Source organism: Hydra vulgaris, chromosome 14 (genome assembly GCF_038396675.1).
Source record: "Hydra vulgaris chromosome 14, alternate assembly HydraT2T_AEP".
NCBI classification, from domain to species: Eukaryota; Metazoa; Cnidaria; class Hydrozoa; order Anthoathecata; family Hydridae; genus Hydra; species Hydra vulgaris.
Genome location: NC_088933.1, coordinates 43,498,733 through 43,521,972, shown reverse-complemented (window position 1 = coordinate 43,521,972; position 23,240 = coordinate 43,498,733). Strand labels below are relative to the sequence as shown.

Here is a 23,240-nt window from a genome sequence, read left to right as displayed (position 1 = left end):
GTTAATCCTAATTTTGCAATAACATTATAAATTTAAATGATTGACCAAAAAATTGAACAAAAAATTTAAAATTTCTCACCAGAGGATGACATATTGATTGATAGCTTCATTAAAAAGTACTAATTTTGGTTATTAATAAGTAATATACTAATATTATTAATAAGTAACACTACTAATATTATTATATTAGTAGTATTATTATATTGGTTAGTAATATCTAAGATAGTAAAGTTTTAACAAACTTTCTAACAAAAACAAACAACAAAAGCCTAATTTTGTTTTTTAAGTATTTTAAGTTAAAATCAGCCTTAACATAAGCTTTAGTTAAGCTCACGAGGTGATTTTTAAATTTTAATATCGTTTTAAAGTACATGAAAATTACGCATGCGTTAACATTTTTCTAAGTCTACGATTTTAGTAAAATCGGAAATGTACGACATTTTTTTGCACTAACCCTACTTTATTAGGAGTCTTTGTTTTATTGCTTTTTAATGCAAAATTGTTTCTAGTATAATGGTAATGAAATAATTCCATTGAATTTTAACGCAATTTACTTTTTACTCTTGGACCCTTATTTTTATACTTGGACACTTAGAATAATAAATTTTGTTAATTTAGTTAGTTGGACAGCTAAATCAATTTTATTATCAAGTTAAATTTATTACCTAATTTCTGCACAACTATAAGGAATTAAATGTATAAAATAGTTAGTTAATTTTGTTATTCGATTTTAGTTTTAAAATGCCAACGAGCAAGTTTGGTATTTTTCGCAAAAAGATTTTTGAAACGGATATGCTTAATGCAGTGAATTTTGTGCTTCAACAAAAAATGTTTAAGTGAAGCTGCAAGACATTGCAACATTAAAAAATCAACTTTGATATATCAGATGAAGCAGTTTAAAAAATCTGGTAGTTGCAAATATTTGTATTCAAACACCACACCAAAAAAAATATTCTCAACAGAAGAAGAATTATTTTTGGTAAACTACTTAGCAGATGCTGCAAATATGAATTATGGACTTACATTAAAGCAGATAAGGTCCTTTGCATATGAGTATGCTTTAGCAAATCATTAAAAAATTGAAACTTTATGGATGAAAAATAAATGTGCAAGTGAACAACGGCTGCGAGATTTTTACAAAAGATATAATAACAATCTCTACTTAAACCACAACCTAAAAGTTTTGGTAGATCTTCTGTAATTTAATAGAGAAACAGTAAGAATTGTATATAAAAATTACAAAATTGTTTTAGAACATTATTATTTTGAGCCATCAAATATTTGGAATTGTGATGAAACAAGAATTACCACAGTCCACGAACCACCAAAAAATCTAGCTCGAAAAGGTAAAAAACAAATAGGGAGCATGACTAATGCTGATCAAGGTAATAATGCTGATCGAAGTAATAAACTTTTTAGCTGCAAATGTCACTGATAGGCCTATAGAGAATACTGAAGCTTACATTTCTTATAAAAGTATTGATTTTAAAACTAATCCATCCAGTTTACCATCAACATCATCTATTATTTTAGGGGAAATCCCTACTTCCCTATTGTGAGTTACCATCAAAGTCATTTATTATTTCACCTGAGATAATACAAATTCATCCTAATGCCAAATTAAGAAACACAAATACTTAAAAAAGACGTAAGGGAAAATCACGTATTTTAACTGATACACCTGAAATTAAAGTTATTCTAAATTGAAAATTTAATAACCAACAATTTAAAGAGTCCACTTCAAGCAAAAGGAAAAAAATGGCAAAACGGATTATTTTTAGTCAGTCTGACACTTGTTTAAATAATGAAAGCTCTGATGAAATTGATTATGGAGTAAATATACTTGATAATGGAAATGAAATTGTTTCTGGAAATTTTTTAATTGTCAAATTGGCCGGAAAGAAATACTCTAGACTTTATGTAACAGATGTTATAGAAGTTGTTGGTATAGTTTATAAAATTAAGTATCTTAAGAAATCAGGAGACTTTTGTAACAAATTTATAAGAGAAGATGACAATGTTTATGATGTGGAACTTGAGGATATTATTATGAAACTTCCACCACCAAGTATTGGTCACGGTTCATCTAAACGTCAGTATCTTATGCTTGATGTTGATCTGACTGTTTGTAATAATTAATATATTATACTCTTTTATTATTTTATTTTTTGTTGTCATCATTAAAATATTTCCTATAAAAAGCATTATGATTATATGTAAATGAATATAGACCGCCAGCTAATATAAGTTATAAATATATATTTTTGCTCTTTTCTTATCTAAAATAATAAAAATATCTGTAAATATTAGACAACAAGTTTTGTACAATTAAGCAAATAACTAAAGAAAATATGTGACTTCATCTAAATAGTTATAATAACTGATTTTATTTAAAAAAATTAGTAATACTATTAGTAATACTGAGTGAGTATCGTAACTTCGATACACAAGTCTTTTGCAAGAGTGTACGGATTGATTTTTCTAATTTTTTTTAGACATTTAGGATTGATTGCAAAATAATTAGCTTTGTTTTTTTATTGATATAAGGTAGGCCAGAAGTTGCTTTATACAATATATAACAAGCTAAAATATTATAAGAGGTTCATACATTGCATGATTTTTTAATAGTAACCTTTTGGTCAAAGGAACAACGCGCATTGGTCAGAGGTACAATTTACTTGTTGTACCTTTGACCAATAGACTTCTTTTTTTTAAACTCGGGAAAAAGATACTTCTTGATCGAATGAAAAAAAAGTCCTGAGTATAATTTTGGGACAAAATATGACAGAATATTATATAGTTTAAATGGTTTAAGTTTACTCAACAGACTACGCAAAAAACGCCTTAAAGTAAAAAGTGGTCAAAGGTACATCAGGTTCCCCCTGCTAATACACGCAAAACAAAATTAGTTAAAGTACAAGGCTTGAAAAACCATGCTTGTAGAGCAATTCAATGTCTAAGTAAAATGGATACTCCTTCTAATGTGATGACAAGTATAAAAGTCTTAAACTTGGAAAAACATAATTTAGATTTTTACTTTTATGTTTAAATATAAAAATTATATGAAACTAAAATCCTCTTTAGACATTTTTGATAGATTTGTTAGACATTTCTGATAGTGTCATCAGAATAATGATTATCTACTGTATTGAAACCTAAATGAAAATAAAAAATTGCGGAGAAAACATAAGCATATATCTATGTACTGTCTCTTAAAGCTTTTATTTGTTTAAAAAATTTTATCTTAAAAATGTGGATATAATGCAAAGTAATTCTAACATCGCAAAATTGTGGTGTGTCGAGAATTTGCATAAAAAATTTATTGGAGCTTTATACCTAAATATGATGAATCCTCTGAATATTTAATTTACCTTTTTTAAGGTATTATACTCCTAAATTCTCTGAATACTCATCTTCTATTTTGGGAAAATAAATATGTATAACAGTTTTTATAGCAAAATTAATACTAAAATTTGTATCAATAATTTATTAATGTACTTTTTTCAATGTGAACGTAATAATTTTGTATTTGTATTTTATTTTTCACTTTTTCAAAAATGTATTTTTATATGTTATACCTAAACACAAATAAAAAATTTAAAAAATTTAGCTTTATCTAGTAAAAACCTAAAAATATAAAAACATCCGTGGGTAAGTTATGGGTTATGGCTGTTAAAAAATAACGTTGTAGGAGAGTGGGAAGTATGTTAGGATTTGTGACAAAGAGAAGGTATGGTCAAAAGGTTCACAAAAAGCATTGCATATTTTAAAAACAGCCACTTAGTTGCAAAATCCAATTAATTATTATTAAATTCTCCAAATATTATTTTTATCCAAATATTCTATTTTTATCCAAATATTCTTTAAATATTATTTTTATCCAAATATTCTATTTTTATCCAAATATTCTCCAAATATTATTTTTACCCAAATATTCCAAATATATCCAATAAATTCTCCAAATATTATTTTTATCTTAACAGCTAAACGAGCTACGCTCGGGATTCTCTTACAGCGTATGGATTTAAAGTATTGTAGGTTTTTAAATTTTAAAAATATAATTAAGTTTTCTTATTTGAAATCTTTGTTTTATTGTTGTACTACTTCTATTAAGCAATGCATAATGGCTATTTTTTTAACATGTTGTCGCTATTTATACTGGAAGATCAATTTAAAAGTATTTTTCAAAAAATATTTTATTTCCTTGATTTTTTTCCCTATACTTATAACTTGTAACCAAATGGTGCCAAATGTATTTTCAAGCTATTAATTTTCAAATATTAAAAGTAAGTCTATAAATTTTGATAGTTCAATTTATGGATCTATATTAGGGAAGGTCGATTTTCAAACTGTGCCATTGGACAAGTAGAGTCAGGTTTTTTTCAATGGTAGTGGGACGTCAGAGCGAAAAGTTTAAAAGCGAAAAAACCTGAGAGCGAAAAGTTTTAAAGCGAAAGAACGTTTAAGCGAAAACCGGGAAATCGAGTATCGTGATAATTCAGCAACAACAACAACAACGTTATTATAGAGATAATTTTTATGATTTTGTTATTATTTCAATGTTATATTATAGATTATTTGGCGTTTGAATTTTATTCTTTTTTAAATTGTTTATATTTTTTATTTTTTAGTTATCGTCTAGAATTATTTATATATTTGGTATTCTAGTTAAGAGTTTTAGTTACAGTTAGAGTTTATTAGATTAAATAAATAAAAAAACTTATTGTATATAGTTTAGAATTATTTATTTTTTTGATATTCTAGCTGAGAGTAATAGTTACAGTGCGACAAAATAGTATAAAATCTTCCATAAAAATTATGTTTGCACTACAAGTTATCTGATAAAAAATAGACTTGCGTAATTTCTTATTGATATTATTTCCTTTTAATTTCTTCATTGATATTTATACATTACATTTCAAGCAAAAGATTGTTTCTTTGTTTAAATAAAAATTATTCTTAAAATTAAAAAGATGCAAATTAATAATGCATACTCAATTTGCAAAGGACCTTATCTGCTTTAATGTAACTCCATAATTCATATTTGCAGCTTTTATTTGATTAGGTATGGTGAGTTAGACTGTTTACTCTTGATGCTTTTAGAAATGATTAGATAGTTAAACCTCAAGAATTGATGTTTAAATTTTTAGTCATAAACTAAAAGCCAGGGCAAATATATCAACACAACATATTTAAAAAAGAGACATATGAAGGTTAGTTTTTAGTATAAATTATTATCTAGTAGATAATAATATCTACAAATATTCCTATTTATGTAAATTAAGGCAAACTTTTATCAGTTTATATTTATCAAATTGATCACTTATGCTTATGCTTATGATCTGTTATAAGAAATAATGTTCTCTTTATAAAATTATTTTTAAACTAATGTATGCACTGACTATTTTAGTCCTAAAGTTAATATTTTCTCTTGCTATTTGATATATTTGCGGATTGGTTGGGTTACATATTGTTCTTTAATTTTTTACAAAAATATTGTAGATGTATGTTTTTGAAGTTCTATGTTTTATTTAAGGGTAGTTTTTGGGCAAATGTTGATATATTTTAATGTTCTTAAGTAAATCTGCTTTATTTTGCGTTTAATTTTAAGCTTCCTTACACTCAATAATATTGCGCTTTGCATATGCAACATGGTTTTTTGAGTCTATCAATTAGGTAAATGAGTTAAAGCACTGTCATTAATGGTCTGTGTTTATTTCTACATTTAAGCCAGTTTTTATGTAAAGAATAAGAGGTTAAAAAACTAGTTGATATTTTAATTCATACGATGTTTAATAAATTATCCTTGTTCAGAACAGAAGTGTCAAAACTTATTATATTGTATTAAAGCTTCTAAACTTATGAACCTTTTTTTTAAATTAGCTTTATACAAAAAAATAAATAGAACATAGAAAAAAAAATGTTTACAATAAACAACCCTTGAAGTATAAATGCCAAGTTAGTAGTGTGCAAAGACCTTTTGCTTATAACAATTGTGCTAAAATTCAGCCTTTGAATATATTGTCAACTTATGATATGTTTTCAAATTTATAAGCATACATCAATACAAACATCTCTATAAATATCTATAATTATCTTATCTCTATAAATCCAAAATCCATCCTTGTTTGGAACACTTTTGCCATATCTTGGGCGGATCTTCTAGTGATGTTCTTTCTCTTTTAGACAAGTTGCAAAAATGAATTTTTTTTGCACCTTGACTTGCTCTTGCAGTAAACAAGGAGCTGCTCTTGCAGCCAACCTCCAACCATTATGACATTTTCATAATGTTGCTTCTCTTTCTATATTTTATAAATATTACAATGGACACTACTCTAAAGAGCTAGTGTCAATTATGCCATCTACTAAAATTCATTCTTGTGTTACTAATCATTTAATAGTCTAATTGTTTTACTATAACTGTTCCTAAGTGCTCCCAAAATTCTTATTTGCCTAGTTTTTTTCCTTAAACTTTTTTTCCACTTGCTTCAAGTAGATTATATAAAATTTCCAAAGAAGTAATCTAAAATTAGATTCATCTATAGCCTGCAGTAATTTATGTTTTATAAACTATTTTATCTAGTTCAAAAACATATAACAGTGTAATGAACATCAAACAAATAAGATAATAAAGGTTATTACCAACCAATCTGTAGAAAATATAATTAAATATTTATGCTAAGTAATGCAAATGAATAAATAAAAACTTTACTATACTTAGGTCTCAAACAATTCATAACATAACTATTAACAATAACAAATCATTTAGTTAAAGCATAAAAAGTAAATAAGTTTCTCACCAGTCAATCATTACAATTGAAACTTGTTAAACTAATTAGCTAAGCACACTTTACAAGCCTTTTTCTTTTAAGCAGAATCTTTTTGACAATTAATGACTGAATTTTTAATTTTAGATGCAAAAGATCTAAAAAACATTAAGCAGAATAATTTTTGGATTATTGGCATGTTTTTAAAACATGCCAATAATCCAAAAATGTTGCTGAAATTGAACACATGGGAAAAAAAAAACACTGTGCAGCTTTCTGTTTAAGGAAAAAATCAAATCAAAACAACATCATAAAAAAATTGTAGCCAAACAAAATACCTAAAAGGTACAGCAACATATTTCAAGTGTAACAACATTGATCAAGATAACGCGATACATAATGGTCACAATATAAGCCTCTATTATATTGTGATTTTTATATTGTGACTTATATTGTGATTTTTGACTTATAGATTATAAGTCAAAAATCAGGCTTTATAAATACAACATATAAAAGTCATTTTTGACACAAGCTTTAAGCTATTATTCATTTTACTAAAGTGTATGTCTGAAACAACATTATTTTCAATACAAATATCAAAAAATTCACTTTATCTTGCAGATAATTTACCAGTAAATATAACTGGTCGATATGATGGCACATAAAAGAGAACCACTTCTAACTAACTAAATTTTTTGCGTGGAGACAACTAAAAACTTGACCTCTTATTATATGTATCTCAACTTTTACACTTTGTTTTGGAGCAAAATTCTAAACAATTCAATTTCGCCCTACTCTATCTTCTATAAAGTATAAACTTCATGAACTTATATCTGAAATTGACTCACTTCAATTGTAACACCTTTAAGATGATACAATTCAAAGAAAAAAATCCAGTCTTTATTAATAATTATTCCCCTCCTAAATGATGCTAAAATTTAAATTAGTCAAAGCCCCATGGAGAGTTCGATGCTTTTAATTGATTTCTCTAATTCTATAAAATTACCTAGTCTTCTGTCCACTTATTCTTGTCTAGAATATGACCTTTGAAAATTAGCAATTTTAATATAAATAGTCAATCAATCAATAATATCAATCAATAATTTATTCCTGAAATAAGATTTTACATTCAAGGATGTTTACAAATAGTAAATTTACTAATATAAAGTAAACACCTGTTAATGTTAATAATATCTAATTCAAATAAATATAATGCTAATTTTCATAATATATAATAAAAATAATAAACTTTATAACATAAAAATAACGATGTTAATAACAACTTTATAACATAAAAATAACGGTGTTAATAATACCACTATTAATAATAACAATAATAATATTATAATAATAATAATAGTAATAATAACAACAACGATAATAATAAAAATAATAATAATAACAATATTAATATTAGAAGTAATAGTTAAAAGTAGTTAATAATAGTAATATAAATATTTATAGAAATAACAATAAACAATAGTAATGGCAACAAAATATATAATAGAAATTAAAAAAAAAAAAAAAAAAAAAAAATACTAAAGACAACAAAAATTGATTATAGAAATTATAAACACTAACTATATTTTTTTAATAAAAAATAGAATAATCTTGTTTTAAAGGTTGAGAATGAATTGAGAGCCTTCAGTTCATAAGGAAGGTTGTTCCAAGTTTTAATGCTTTGATATTTTATAGATTTATGTCCGTATTTATGAGAGCAGTGTTTAGAGACAGACAGGTTTAAATTACTATTGGAACGAAGGTGATAACGAGTGTTGGCACTTTTGGAAAAGAAATCGATGAAAGTTAAAGGTAGGTTATTGTGTTGGTGGTTCCAGACAAATTGGCAGTTTGAAAATTGAATATAGTCACATAGTTTTAATACTTTAGAAGTTAGATAGAGCACATTAGAATTAAATTTAATATTCTGAAAATAAATAATTTTTAAAGCCTTGTTTTGGAGGTGGGATAACCTAATAAGAGCTTGTTGATGGGACTGCCCCCATACTTGGCATGCATATATAAGATGTGAGCCGAAAATAGCATGGTATATGTTCAAAAGTGTTTCAAGATTAACATAATGGCAACCTTTGGCCAACATACCATTAGATCTACTTAGTTTCATTGCTAAGTCTTCACAGTGGGATAAAAAGGAAAGATTTGAATCAATTTTTATACCAAGATATTTAATTGAGTTAACAGGTTCAATTTTTTTGCCACTTAATCTAAAGTTCATATGTTTATAGATTTTTGTTTTATTTGATTTAAAGATAATAAGTTCAGTTTTATTAGAGTTTAGAAAAAGTTTGTTGGAGCGAAGCCACTGAACTAGATTGGCAAGATCATGGTTAATGTGTTTGTTAATTTTTTTTAAGGATTTAATAATTAGCATTAGGTTAGTGTCATCAGCAAAGTGGTAAACAGTAGCAAACTTAATGGACGTATGAAGATCATTAATATAAAGAAGGAAAAGCAGTGGTCCCAATACTGAACCCTGTGGAACACCATTAGAACATTTTACAAGGGTAGACTTTGAGTCATTAATCGAAACAAATTGTGTTCTATTGTTTAAGTACGAAATAAACCATTTAAGGGGTACGCCTCTGATCCCATAATATTCTAATTTTAATTGCGTTTTCCTTTTTAAATATTAACTCATTTATATAAAAATAATGTTACAATGTTATTAAATTTTTTTTCTCGCTTAACCCATACCATTTGCTTTTAACTTTTTCGCTTTCCCGACCTTCGCTTTTAAAATTTTCGCTCTTAAAAGTTTCGCTTTAAGGACACCGAACCTTTTCAATTAAATAATAACGATCGTTGTAAAAAAAAAAAAAAAAAATAGGTGTACTATTTCAAGTTAAAATATCACTCTGAAGGAATTTTTGTACAATTGCTTAGTTTTTAAATGAAAGCTAAATTTTCATACATTTTATTATATAAAAAAAAATTTGTAAAAAAGCTTCAAATAAAAACACGTTAAAAATAATGTTTTGAAAGAAAAGTTTTTAAAATTTATAAGGTTTAAAATATTATTTATATGAAAAAAGTTTTTATTTTACTTTTATATATGTCCAATTAAATAATAATAATTTATAATTTTTTATAATAATGATGATTAAAACTATATATACACATATAAAAATATATATACACATATGTATATATTTATATTTATTTATATATATATATTAATTTATATATATATTTATTATTTATTATATATATATAATTATATATTTATTTATATTAATTTATATATATATATATATATATATATATATATATATATATATATATATATATATATATATATATATATATATATATATATATATAAATATATATATATATATAAACATATATATTTATATATATATATGCAAATATATATATTTATATATATATATACATGTATATATATATAAATATATATATTTATATATATATATATATATATATATATATATATATATATATATATATATATATATATATAAATATATACATATGTACATATATATATGCATATATTAGGGTGTCCCTAAAAACAACTTTTTTGAAAAAAATCTGCTCCCACCCCTTAAATGTGTTCTATATAATACGAAAACACTAGGTTTAAATTTTTTTTGAAAAAAACATATTTATAGAGGTCCCCCAAGACCCTTTAACATTTAACGGGTCCCTAATATTTTCAAAAAAAAAGTTTCTCAAAAATAGGTCAACCTGGTACTCAAATGAAGCGCAATTATATAAAAATTTCAAAAATAATATTCATTTTGAAAAATAAATTTGAAATTTAAACTTATTTATCACAATTATCATGAAAAATTCACTTATTTCATTTTTTGCTAAAAAACAAGATTTTTACGTAGTAAAACCTAAAATAACTATATTATTTCAAAATGAATGTTATTTTTGAAATTTTTATATAATTTCGCTTCATTTGATTACCAGGTTGACCTATTTTCGAGAAACTTTTTTTTTTTAAATATTAGGGACCCGTTAAATATTAAAGGGTTTTGGGGGATCTCTAAAAATATTTTTTATTCAACAAAATTTTAAACCTAGTGTTTTTGTATTATATAGAACACATTTAAAGGGTGGGAGCAGATTTTTTTCAAAAAAATTGTTTTTAGAACCACCCTAGCATATATGTATGTATATATATATATGTATATATGTCTGTAATATATAATATAATATGTATAAGGTCTGGATGTAGTTAACCCTGATGTTGTAAAAGCGGTCTCAGATATTATAGAGAAACTTCTTTTTAAAATTTTTAATCTTTCCCTAAAAAACGGCATTTTTCCTGACCAACTAAAATTAGCAAAATTAATTCCGATATACAAAGGCGGTGATAACTCAATAAAATCTAATTACAGACCAATTTCCATACTTTCTTGTTTTTCCGAAATACTAGAGCGTATTATGCACAACAGACTGTACAATTATCTTGAAAAAAACAACATTCTTTATCATTAACAGTTTGGATTTCGCAACAACCATTCCACAGAAATGCAGTAATTGATCTTGCCAACCAAATTTTAAATGGTTTTGATAGCGACAGTTACACACTCGGAATTTTTCTAGATCTATCAAAAGCATTTGATACTGTCAACCACAAGATTCTAATTTATAAACTACACAATTATGGAGTAGTTCACTCCAATTTAAAGTGGCTGCAATGTTATTTACAAAATCGTAAACAAGGAGTACCATATGACTTAACATGTTCCCCATTTGAATCAATAAATTGCGGAGTTCGGAGTAAATTGGAAAAGCCAAATAAAGCTAGTCGAGAACAAAGTTTCAAAGACCCTGGGGATTATGTACAAGACAAAACATCTTTTAAATAATTTATGTTTAAAAAATTTATACTTTTCATTTATACATAGTCATATTAACTATTGTAATATTGCCTGGGCAAACAATCATTTATCTTTCCTAAAAATTATTTATACAAAACAAAAGCAAGCAAGTAGATTAGTTTTGGGCGCAAGTAGCTACGAAAGTGCCGAGCCGTTACTCAAGGAAATAAATGCTCTAAATGTATACAAACTTAATATATACCATAACTTGTTATTTATGTTTAAACTTCAAAATGAAATGATTCCAAAATATTTTCACTCGAATTAATCATAAATATGAAACAAGACATTCAATGAGTAATTACTACATCCCACTAACATCACTCATAAAATCTGACTTCTCGACTATATGCCGGGGACCACGCTTGTGGAATTCGGTTCTTGACGAAAATATGAAAAAAATAAAATCTATTGCTATATTTAAAAGAACTATAAAAAAACACTTACTAAATTTAAACATTACATTTTTAATTTTTTATGTACTTTATTTAATTTTAATATTGTATTCAATATGTATATGCATATGAAGCGAATTAAAATTTTTTATTTTTATTTATTGTCTTTAATATGTATACGAATATGCACAGATTTGTAATTTTTTATTTGTTATTTTATATTTTAACTTTATCTTAAATTTCTTCTTTTTTTAACTTTAAGTTCTTTTTTTAACTTTAAGTTCTTTTTTAACATTCTAAAATTTCTAACAAATTTTTTTTTTTTTTTAAAACTTATTAATTCCACTCTTTTTATATAATTTTGGAAGATGTAAAATTTAATTGTATTTTTTTGTATTTCACAAAGGGGCTTGATGATAAGTCATTTTGACTTCTACTTGCCCCAGTCAGCTTGTAATTATATATATTTGTTTAAATTTATAGATACCATTGTAATATGTGTAAAACGACGAAAATAAAATTAAAAAAAAAAAAAAAAAAAAAAAAAAAGTTTTTTTAATTTAAAATGACATAGAGTAAGGATTTTATTTTATTTTCTCCTTACATAACTCAGTTACTTAAACTTAAACAAACGCGCGCGTAAATAGTTCTAGCTAAATCAAAAATCTAACATATAGGAAAAAACAGTTAGCGGTGACTCACTTTTCAATGTGTGTTTTGAGTCTAAAACTTCTGATTTGTAAAGTAATTATTTCTCTTAAACGAATCAGCCTGGTTTTAAAAAAGTTGCCATCAAATGCTGAATTCAATTTCGTTGTTTTTATTAAATAAAAAACAATATCAAAAAACCCAGCTATTTGGGCTTTTTAATATTGTTTGTCACTAAAAATGGAAAATGAAATCTTTTTTTGGCGGTTTTTTTTTTATTTTTCCTATATTTTAAGACCAGGTTGACTATATTTCGAATATAATTTTATTACTTTATTTTAATCATCTCTTTTTAAAAAAAATATTTTATTACTTTTTTTGTTACTTAAAATATTAAAATTGTCTTTTTTAAAATGGTGTTGCTTATGTATTAAGGATATTTATATAAGCGTTACTATTGGGGCTCGGTGATAAGGCTATATTTATGTCTTCTTTTTGTTCCAGCCAATTGCACTTCTTTATATTGTTGTTCATTGTAAACATTTTTAACGGCGAAATAAACTAACTTAAGTAAGTTAATATAAGTTTTTTTTTCACATATATTACAGTTTTCTCAAAAAACTATTGCAAAATGAGAAGCTAAAATTTTTATAACATTTTTAATGGTTATAAAGTGCACTTATCTCAACTAGTCCAATGTCCATTTTCCGAAAAAAGTTAAAAATCGACCTGTCCTACAACATATTAGCTTGTTAAGACATTAAATGGATAAAGTACATTTGGCTTGTTTACATCTTATAAAAAAATAATAAGGTCAAATCAAAAAAATCAAATAAAGCAAATGGCTTGTTTAAATCTTAAGCTTCGAAAGTACGCTCAGTTTTTTATTTTCTTTTTTAATTTTTAAATTTCATTTTTATGCAAAGTCTTTGGTAAGCGATCGTCCATAAAGTACGTACGCTTGGAGGGGAAGAGGTGATCTGCAAAAAATTCGCTTTGCGCGAATATTTTCGTCTGGTTGAAAACAGCCTTTATTGCTTTTTACATTATAAAGTTTCCTCTAGGCAGAAGTATCCTTTTTGGGGGAAAAACTTATTTCAAAATGATATTTCCCCCTCGTATAACTTTTTTCCCTATCTGCAAAATGAAATCTCCTCCGTGACATTATTTTTCCTAAATTATTTACGTAGTATATATTTTAATCTATACAAATTACCATTATTGTGCAATTAAATATTATAAAATAGATCATTTAAATAAATGAAAAAACAAATAATAAATCTGTATAAATAAGCAATTTGTTTAAATGCTAAATTAAGGTAGCAGATCCCCTTAAAATAAAGTTGCTTAAATTTTTGTTATGTAACATTAATTGCAATTAGATTTTATTTTAAATTAATTATATTTCTTTTTTTTATTTAAAATAATTTAAAAAGAAAAAGTAATTAAGGACTGAAAATTTCAAATCAAAATTTTTATTAGAAGTTGAGAAAATGTGTTTTATTTGTTGCAAAGTATTTAAAAAATAAAACGCTGGAAAAACGCTTATAAAGATTGCGTAATAAAAAAAAGTCTAAAATTGTTATTATTCTAAAAGTCACCAGCAAAATATGATGCCTCTTCTTCATATTTTTTGCCAACAAACCTTTTTTTCATAACTTTTACTAACTTCTGTTGGTATAAGGTATCAGCTGAATACCTTATACCAACAGAAATAATCTTTTTAGTCTTATATTCATTATTAAAAAACCTTTTCTACACTTGAAAAACTTGCAATTGGTATTGAGGCTGTAGTTTTTTTTTCTCTTTTTTTGATGTGTAATAATTATTTTTGAATTTAAATTTACGTTTTCTAATTGTGCAACAAGTTATTTTTTATTTAAAAGACACAAACAAACTTTTAATAAAAACAGTTTTTAAGCAACCAAGCAAATATAGCCAAAAATATTATTAGTAACCTTTAAGCTGTGAAACTTATCTTAAATTTTTTTTGAGCACTGGTAAAGTATTAATCTTGGGAATAAAATAGTATTACCAAACTTTGATCCTTCTATTACTCTTACTGGTTTTAAAATTAAGTTAAAAAAATTAATTCTCTCTATGGACAACATTCTAAAATTCTACTAAAAATGTATGTAAAATGTATTTGTTAAATCTTCAGCTTATTATATATTAAAATGTGTTGTATCTTTGCATAATGTAAATACTTTAAATCTTTTTTATACATATATACTTATATATATATATATATATATATATATATATATATATATATATATATATATATATATATATATATATATATATATATTTTTTTTTTTTTTATTCTATATATATACGTTTTAAATATTACTTTTTAAGGTTCCGATGATAAGATCCTTATGATCTTCTTTTGGAAACCTAGCTTTATATTGTTAGTACGCTGAATTGTATAATTTGCGTAATTGTATTACGACTTATGTTTATGTACTACGGCTTATGAATTATGTTACACGACTAACATTGTACACATAAACAAAAAAAAAAAAATTAATCAAACAGGATAATTTTGAGTATTCAGTTGTTATTAATTATTAAGCTAACAGGTTTCTTTTTGAGCACTGGCAAAGTATTAAGCTAACAGGATATTTTTAGAGCTAAGTTTTCTCTGAAAATTTGACTATAAAGCTAAAAGATCAATAAACAAATTCGTTACTATGGTGGTTGCTAGGGAAGTTTGAAAAACTATAGTGCACTAAACTATGATTATTTAAAAAACTAAATTAGTTTATAACAAACCGTTTTTACACAACTAATCTCTGTTAAATTCCTCATTAAAATTGACTAAAAAAAATTTTCAAAATTTTTTTGATTTTCGGGGATCGGCTACCTTAACTAAATTAACCTTCATAAAAAAAAAAAAGTTTTAATTGAATCAAATGCATCAATCGTAAAAAAAAAAAAAGACATTAATTAAAACCCTGTTTTACAAACCGAAAAACAATTTACTAAATTTTTTTTTTTTTTTTTTTGATAAATAACAAAATAACTGCAAACAAGTTTAAAACATGTTTGAATTTTTTTTTTTTTCACAAAACAAAACAAAAGCATATTTTTTTTAAGTTTTTTTTTTTAGTTTTTAAAATAATTTAAAACACGTTTTTTTTCCGACTAATAATTAGCTAGTTATTCAAACTCTGTGTGCGTTTTTTGTTAGGGTTAGTAAAATAAATAAATTGCGATTCATTTTATGAAATAAAGTAAATTTTCACGTAAATATGGGCGTAATAAGAAGATGCTAATTATCAACATTTTATACAAGTTAATCAACATTTTTTAGTTGTATTTTAACTGCTGAATCGCGCTTTTATTTATTTTTTATCTTTTTAATCAAAATACTAAGGGCCATGTGAAAATTTTCCTTCATTTTACGCATATAAACTCTAAGCATAATTTATTTAAATACTTAAAATAGCGTAACAATATTTACATATGAAGACAACAGGGGAAAAAGGGCACATTTCACATTTTCCAATTATATGAGTTATGTCCCCTACTATAAAATATAAGCCTGAAGGTAAGCAAAATAGTTAAATCTAACCTAAAAAAGGCCTATGTAATGCCACAGAAACACCCAAAGAAAAAGCATAGAGGGGAAAAACATAGCACTTTCAAAGACAAAATTTCATTTATCTCAAAAGTGGAAATGTGTGACATGTGCCTTTTTTACCCTGTAGTCTTCGACTGTTTTATAGTAAAAAAAATTTAGTAAAAGAATTACCGAGGAAATAATTATTACGGGTGAGGAAGAAACAATGTATCTCGCCAGAATGTTTATTCTAAAATATCCTTTCCGGGAGAAAAGTTTGTCTCAGAACGTACTTTCCTAGGGGATAAAAATGTTATTAGGAACATTTGTCGCGCGACATCGGCACTTACTTGCTTAAAAAATTTGATAATCTTTATTATGTCGACTAAGGGTTGATCCAATATTTCATTTACGTTAGGTCAACACATTGTGCAATGCATAACACTTTGTCGACAAAAAAAAACTCTTTCTTTTAAAAAACCCTCTATTCTTCTTCAAATGTGAAATATATCAACTTTAGAATATGGTAAACAGAAAAAATAATATGAATTGATAGTTTAAAAGAAATTTTATTCTGTCGACCTAAAATATTTAAATATAGCAGGGTCGACTTTAGGCTCATCCAGGTTTATATATATATATATATATATATCTCTCAAAAGATTACTTAATATTGCCAAAACGTTTTTTCCATTCACCCTCTGTTATGCTAATATATTGTTTATCAGGTACATTCTTAGAGGAAACAACATATTTATATAACAAATTTTTTGATAAACAACTTCCACTCATCGGACAGTTGTTTTTTTGTTGGTAATTACATTTTTCTGTAGTATTTTCACTAAGGATTTCTTTTTTGTTTAAAAAGCATTATTGTGATCTTTTATAATTCTTTCCATATTTTTTGTGCAGCTGTACCTATCCTCTGATAAATTACAATTATCAAAAAATACAATTGAAGTTAGCTACAGTTGCACAAAAAATATGGAAAGATTTATAAAAGATCACAATAATACTTTGTTAAACGAAAAAGTAATCCTAAATGAAAAAACTACAGAAAATTTTAATTGTAAACAAAAAAACAACTGTCCGATGAGTGGAAAGTGTTTATCCAAAAATGTGGTATATAAATGTGTTGTTTCCTCTAAAAATGTACCTGATAAACAATATATAACCATAACAGAGGGTGAATGGAAAAAACGTTTTGGCAATCATAAGCAATCTTTTGAAAATAAAAAGTATATATATATATATATATATATATATATATATATATATATATATATATATATATATATATATATATATATATATATAATATGAATTTCCAGAAAAAGAAAAAAATTACTAAGAATAATGAAAGAAAAGATCGCTGCCCTATCCCAAAACCCTAAATCAATACAGCAGCACTCCAAATAGAAACAATGTTTCTATATTTTTCAAATGATATTTTAAGTTTATTCTACTGGCCTTATGTAGTGCAAAACCATGTATATCATCATAATTAAGTGAGCTTTTCAGTATTGATTCAGTTGAGATGGTAGACAAGTTTGTTAACCTGTCAATGCCCATTGAAGACCTTCAATAGTTTTTTATTATATTCAACTTACTAAAACTTTTTTCACAAGATGCAACTGTAACAGGTACTGTCAAAAATATCCTCAAACAGATTTTAATGTTTAGATAAGCAGCTTTCAAAAAATATTTTTAAATAGGCTGTAAAAGATTAAGTGGAATGGTAAGTTTTAGATTATCCATTAAAGATTCTACTTGAAATTTGAAACTTTCCACTTATGATATTAATTCATTTTATTCACATCTATGGGTATATTTTTGCTAAATTCATTGCACTTTTTTTAAGTTGATCAACAAAAATACATAAAAAAGAATCTCTCCTGAAAAAATCAAAGTCAAATAGATTTTTAGATAATTTTTAAAAGTGCATTTTAATTATGTTATAATACAATCAAAGACTAAAAAACATTGTCGATCAAGTTCACTCTCAGGTTGAAGTAGGAAACCGTCATCTTGTAACTCTGTTGTTAACTTGTAAAACTGATGCATTTTACTCTTCGCCTCCTCTTTACGAAATTTTTTAATAAATCAAATAATAGGTTGTTATATACCATGGCCTCATCTTCAATGGAAAATGTAGATTAATTCCAATTTTGGTTGCCAACATCCTCGCTGTTGCAAATGTTGAGCTGATTCCCTTTCCTCTATGATTTTGAATAGAATTGACGTAACCTTTCAGTCTTTTTGAGGCAACATCAACAGACATACTCTTTGATTGCAAATTGTTGTTTTCCGCTCTAATTAAATTTTGGCTTTGCGCAACCACACCTCTCGCATACCCATTGCTTCGGCTCTGATAATAAAGGGCTTATCAACCATAGTTTTCTTTTAAATCTATGTTTTTTTTTCCAAAAAATTCAATAACTAATAACCCTACGTTCTAAAAAAACTACAGTTTTATTTGAACCTGCACTTCTAGGATCTTCCAGAATGATAAGGTTACTAAATAATTTAAGGGTTGTTTAAAATTATTTATCTAGTTTTAACAAGTGAACTTTATGAAATTTTTGCTGTTAATAAAGCTGTTAAAAAAATTCAAGTAAAAGTCACTAATTTAAATTTGTTAGAAACTAAATTCACTTTAACAAAAACTCGTTTTAAATTTTTTAATTACAAGTAAAACTATTTATTACAATAATTTAGTTTATCAAAAAACAAATTGTTTTTTTTTTGCTTAAGAACTTTTTAAAATTCAGTGCAATTTTTGCTCAACCCTATATTTACGAAAATACCTCTAATTATTGGTATTACTTAATAGTTCAAAAAATAGCGATCAACGCACGGTTTCTGTAATCTCAGTTTAGCTTTGCAAAATCTATAAAAGTTTAATGAATATGCACCCTTCAAGCATACACTATGACCATGGAGCCACAGTTACTTGTTGCGTCGCTCAAAAGTTCAGATTCTTTAACATTGTATGGCTATTAAAAGTTATAAGATTTTGTATTTGAATTTATAAAATTTTAATTTTGTTTCATAAAAATATATTTATTTTATATTTCTATACAGTTATTCATTGAACTGCATATTTCTCAGAAATTCATGAAAAACACATAAACAGATTCAGACATTACGTATAAATTAGTTTAAGTTTTCGAATATGATTAAAAACTAGAATCAACTCATTTTTAAGAGCTTAGTAAGTTTGAAGAACTTTTTGAATGAGTACGCTATTGTATAAATACCCAGTAGGCACAAGGTTTCCGAAAAAAGTCCATACATATACATATATGCTCTTCTCATTAATATAAAATTAATAATGGTAATTAACATAAAATTTTTAATGTTGTTATAAATTTGTAAAACCAACCTTCATTTCGGATGATTTTTTTGAGTCATTTTGTTAATTGTTACTAACCAGCGTAAAAGATTTATCTCTGAACTACATCAAGCCAGCCAGGTCATACTCTTGAAAACCGTGATGGATTTAACACCAATGTATGGATTTATTACTGACTTCTGATTCTAAAAAACTAGCCCAGGCGTCTTCCAGAGACAAACATCTTCTTTTGCGGTGACAGTAATCATGATTTGTGAAATTGTAGTGCTTGGTGAACGTAATACTAACCCTTAATGGCTCGGCCCAAAATTATTTAAAAACTTTTGCATATAAATTCGCTGAATGGTCACACAGGAGCAGTGAACGCCTGAGGGAAGAAATGAAGTACATTAGAATAAAGAAGAAATATCTTTTAAAAAAGCATATTTTGACAGTTGTCAAGACAAAAATAAAGATTAATAGATAAATATTAAAAAATAAAATAGACAGGAAATGCACCTAAACAGCAGTAACAATAATAAAAAACAATAAATTGTTATATAAATACCAACTTGAACAAAGATATACAGAAAATATATCACCAAACAAATACTAATAAAATAAAAAATTAATTGCAAAAATAAAAAGAATGCATACAACAATCTAAGGCCTCAGAATGAAAAAAAACATTAATGCTGATGTGTAAAGCATAATTTGTGTAGTGATAAAGTAATAAACATCTTCTAAGAGTCGAGTCCATTATTAATGGTGTTTCGATGAGGATAAGCACTTATAACTATCAGGTAACCAAAAAAGTTCGTGCGGTTTTTCCGTATATAATAAAAACACACAAAACGACAAAAGTAAGTACATTTATTCATCAAAATAGTCACCATTAGCATCTAAAACCTTTTCCCAACGTAAAACAAGCTTATTTATTTCACTTCTAAAAAATTCTCGGTCCTTTGAGTCTATAAAAGCTTTCAACTCCATTTCAACCGCGTCCTGGTCTCGGAACTGCTGTCCTTTTAAATGATTTCCCAGGGAAAGGAAAAAATGGAAATCAGTAGGGGAGAGGTCTGGCGAGTATGGTGGATGAGGCAAACTCTCCCAACCAAGGCTTTGGAGCTTGTTCTGAGTCACGCGAGTGGTGTGCGGTCTCGCGTTGTCGTGGAGAAGCAGAACTCCTCTCCTGTGCACCAGTGCAGGCTGCTTTACAAGCAACAGGTCGTGAACTCGTTGCAGCTGTGCTGAGTAGACCAGTCCAGTAATGGTTTGGCCTGTTGGGAGCAGCTCGTAATGAACCACACCAGCTGTAGTCCACCAAATGCAAAGCAAAACCTTCCGCTCGTGAAGATTGGGCTTGTGTGTCTTTGGGATGGGGTCATCGAGGGACAACCAATGGTAGCAACGCTTGGTATTGTTGTACACAATCCATTTTTCGTCGCATGTCAATAAACGATCAAGAAAAGGCTCAACATTGTGGCGTGATAAAAGTGATGTGCAGATCGTAAGCCGTTGCTTCTTGTTGTCGATCGACAATTTGTGCGGAACCCACCGACTTAGCTTCCACGCTTTCCCAATCGCATGCAGATGCAGGCGGATGGTTTCAACACTCACAGCAAACCTCACTGCAAGTTCTTGGCAAGTTTGGCTGGAGTCAGACTCGACAGCATCCTTCAGTTCATCCTCATCAACCAACAATGGGCGTCCAGAACGCTGCAGGTCTTCGATGGACTCATCTCCCGAAGAGAATCGCTGAAACCACTTCTGTGCTGTGCGTTCACTTACTGTACCTTCTCCAAATGCTGTGCAGATGTTTTTGGCCGCTTGTGTTGCATTCCTTCCAAGTTTGAACTCGTAAAGTAAGCAAGATCGAATAATCGTTGGTTGGGTTGCCATCCTTTCTTTACACTAAACCTTTCCTGTAAGCTCGTTACAAGCCTACACTATATGTGCAGCAACTGCGCGTGACACACGCGTTCTATTACGCAACAAAGCTACTTGCCTTGTGCGATGTGGGTGTTGTAAAAAATGCTAAAAACAATTCAATTACCAAAAACCGCACGAACTTTTTTGGTTACCTAATAGTTTATCTCATCAGGCAAACGTCATTGCTACTTATACTTTAGCCTGCAACTTACCCCTAATCCACACTGCAGTAAAAAAGGGCTCACTACAAATAGCCAAAACCCAACCATACACAAGTTTGTAAAATACTAATATTTTTTGATGATATAATATAAAAAGTGTAGATCTACTGTACAATATAAATAAAAATAACTAAATAAATCGCATACCATACCACCGGTAGAAAACGCTAAGCACAATAAATTAAAATTCTAATAAAAACACCAGAACAACACTGAAGCAACTAAAGTATGCAAACAGATAATACTAATAAATTTCCCTCTAAGACCATTTAAACCTAATAGATACTTCCAGCATAAATAAACCAAAAACAATCAAATGGTAATATACTCTAATAAAAACCCTTTTAAAATTAAACAAACACAATAGAGTCTTCAAAAAACTCTAACGCTGTCTTAGATACTTTATTCGAATTTTGTTAACCAATCTAAAGTGAAAGAAAACGAGCAACCCGCACAACTCAAAATTATCACTAAAAATCTAGTAATATATAGATGAGTAAGCGCCAAACCAGCCTATTCAACGAATATAATAAAATGAGATAATTTGACACAAAGTTTAAAAGTCTTTAACAAAAGTCACTAAACCGAAAAAATTAAAATTAATTGCAGTTCAGTGCACTTAAAAATTTTAATTAGAGTATTTTGGTGTTTGCAAAGAAACACTACATAAATCATTTTTTAATATAAACTAATTTTTTTCAACTTTTTTGTACAGGCTGGTTTGGCGCTTAACAATCCATATGATAGAAGAAAAAAAAAATATTGCCCTCAAAAATGTAAAGATTTAATCTTTTTGAGGCAACATCAACAGACATACTCTTTGGTTGCAAATTATTGTTTTCAGCCCTAATTAAGTTTTGGCTCGTGCAACCGCACCTATCGCATAACCATTACTACGGGTCTGATAACAAAAGGGCTAATACAATCATAGTTTCTTTTTAAATCCGTTTTTTAATGTCAAAAATTTCAGTAACTAAAAATCGTGCATTCTAAAAACATTACGGTTTTTATTTGAATCCGCACTTCTAGGATCTTTCAGAATGATAAGGTTACTAAATAATTTAAGAGTAGTCGAAAATTATTTATTTAGTTTTAATAAGTGAACTTTATATGGTTTTTACTGTTTTTTAATAAAGCTGTTTAAAGTTTCCAGTAATAGTCGCTAATTTAAATTTATTAGAAATTAGATCACTTTAATTTATCACTTTAAAAAAAACTCGTTTTAAATATTTTAATTACAAGTAAAATTATTTATTACAATAATTCACTTTATCAAAAAATAAACTTTTTTTTTCCCTTAAGATCTTTTTAAAGTTTAGCACAAATTTTGCACAGTTTCTGTAATCTCAGTTAAGCTATGCAAAATCTATAAAAGTTTAATAAGTATGCACCCTTAAATTATACACTATGACCATGGAGTCACAGTTACTTGTTGCGGTGTTCAAAGTCCAAATTCTTTAATATTGTTTGGCTATCAAAAGTTTTAAGATTTTTTATT

General features: G+C 26.7%; 1 protein-coding gene across 1 annotated transcript; it reads right to left on the bottom strand.

Annotated features, from left to right (window-relative positions):
- Positions 1-20,462: 20,462 nt before the first annotated feature.
- On the bottom strand, positions 20,463-21,491 carry LOC136091152 (histone-lysine N-methyltransferase SETMAR-like). The gene has a single exon (XM_065818135.1). It carries the CDS (start codon positions 21,489-21,491, stop codon positions 20,463-20,465), a length of 1,029 nt encoding a protein of 342 aa, XP_065674207.1.
- Between the last annotated feature and the right edge of the window lie 1,749 nt (positions 21,492-23,240).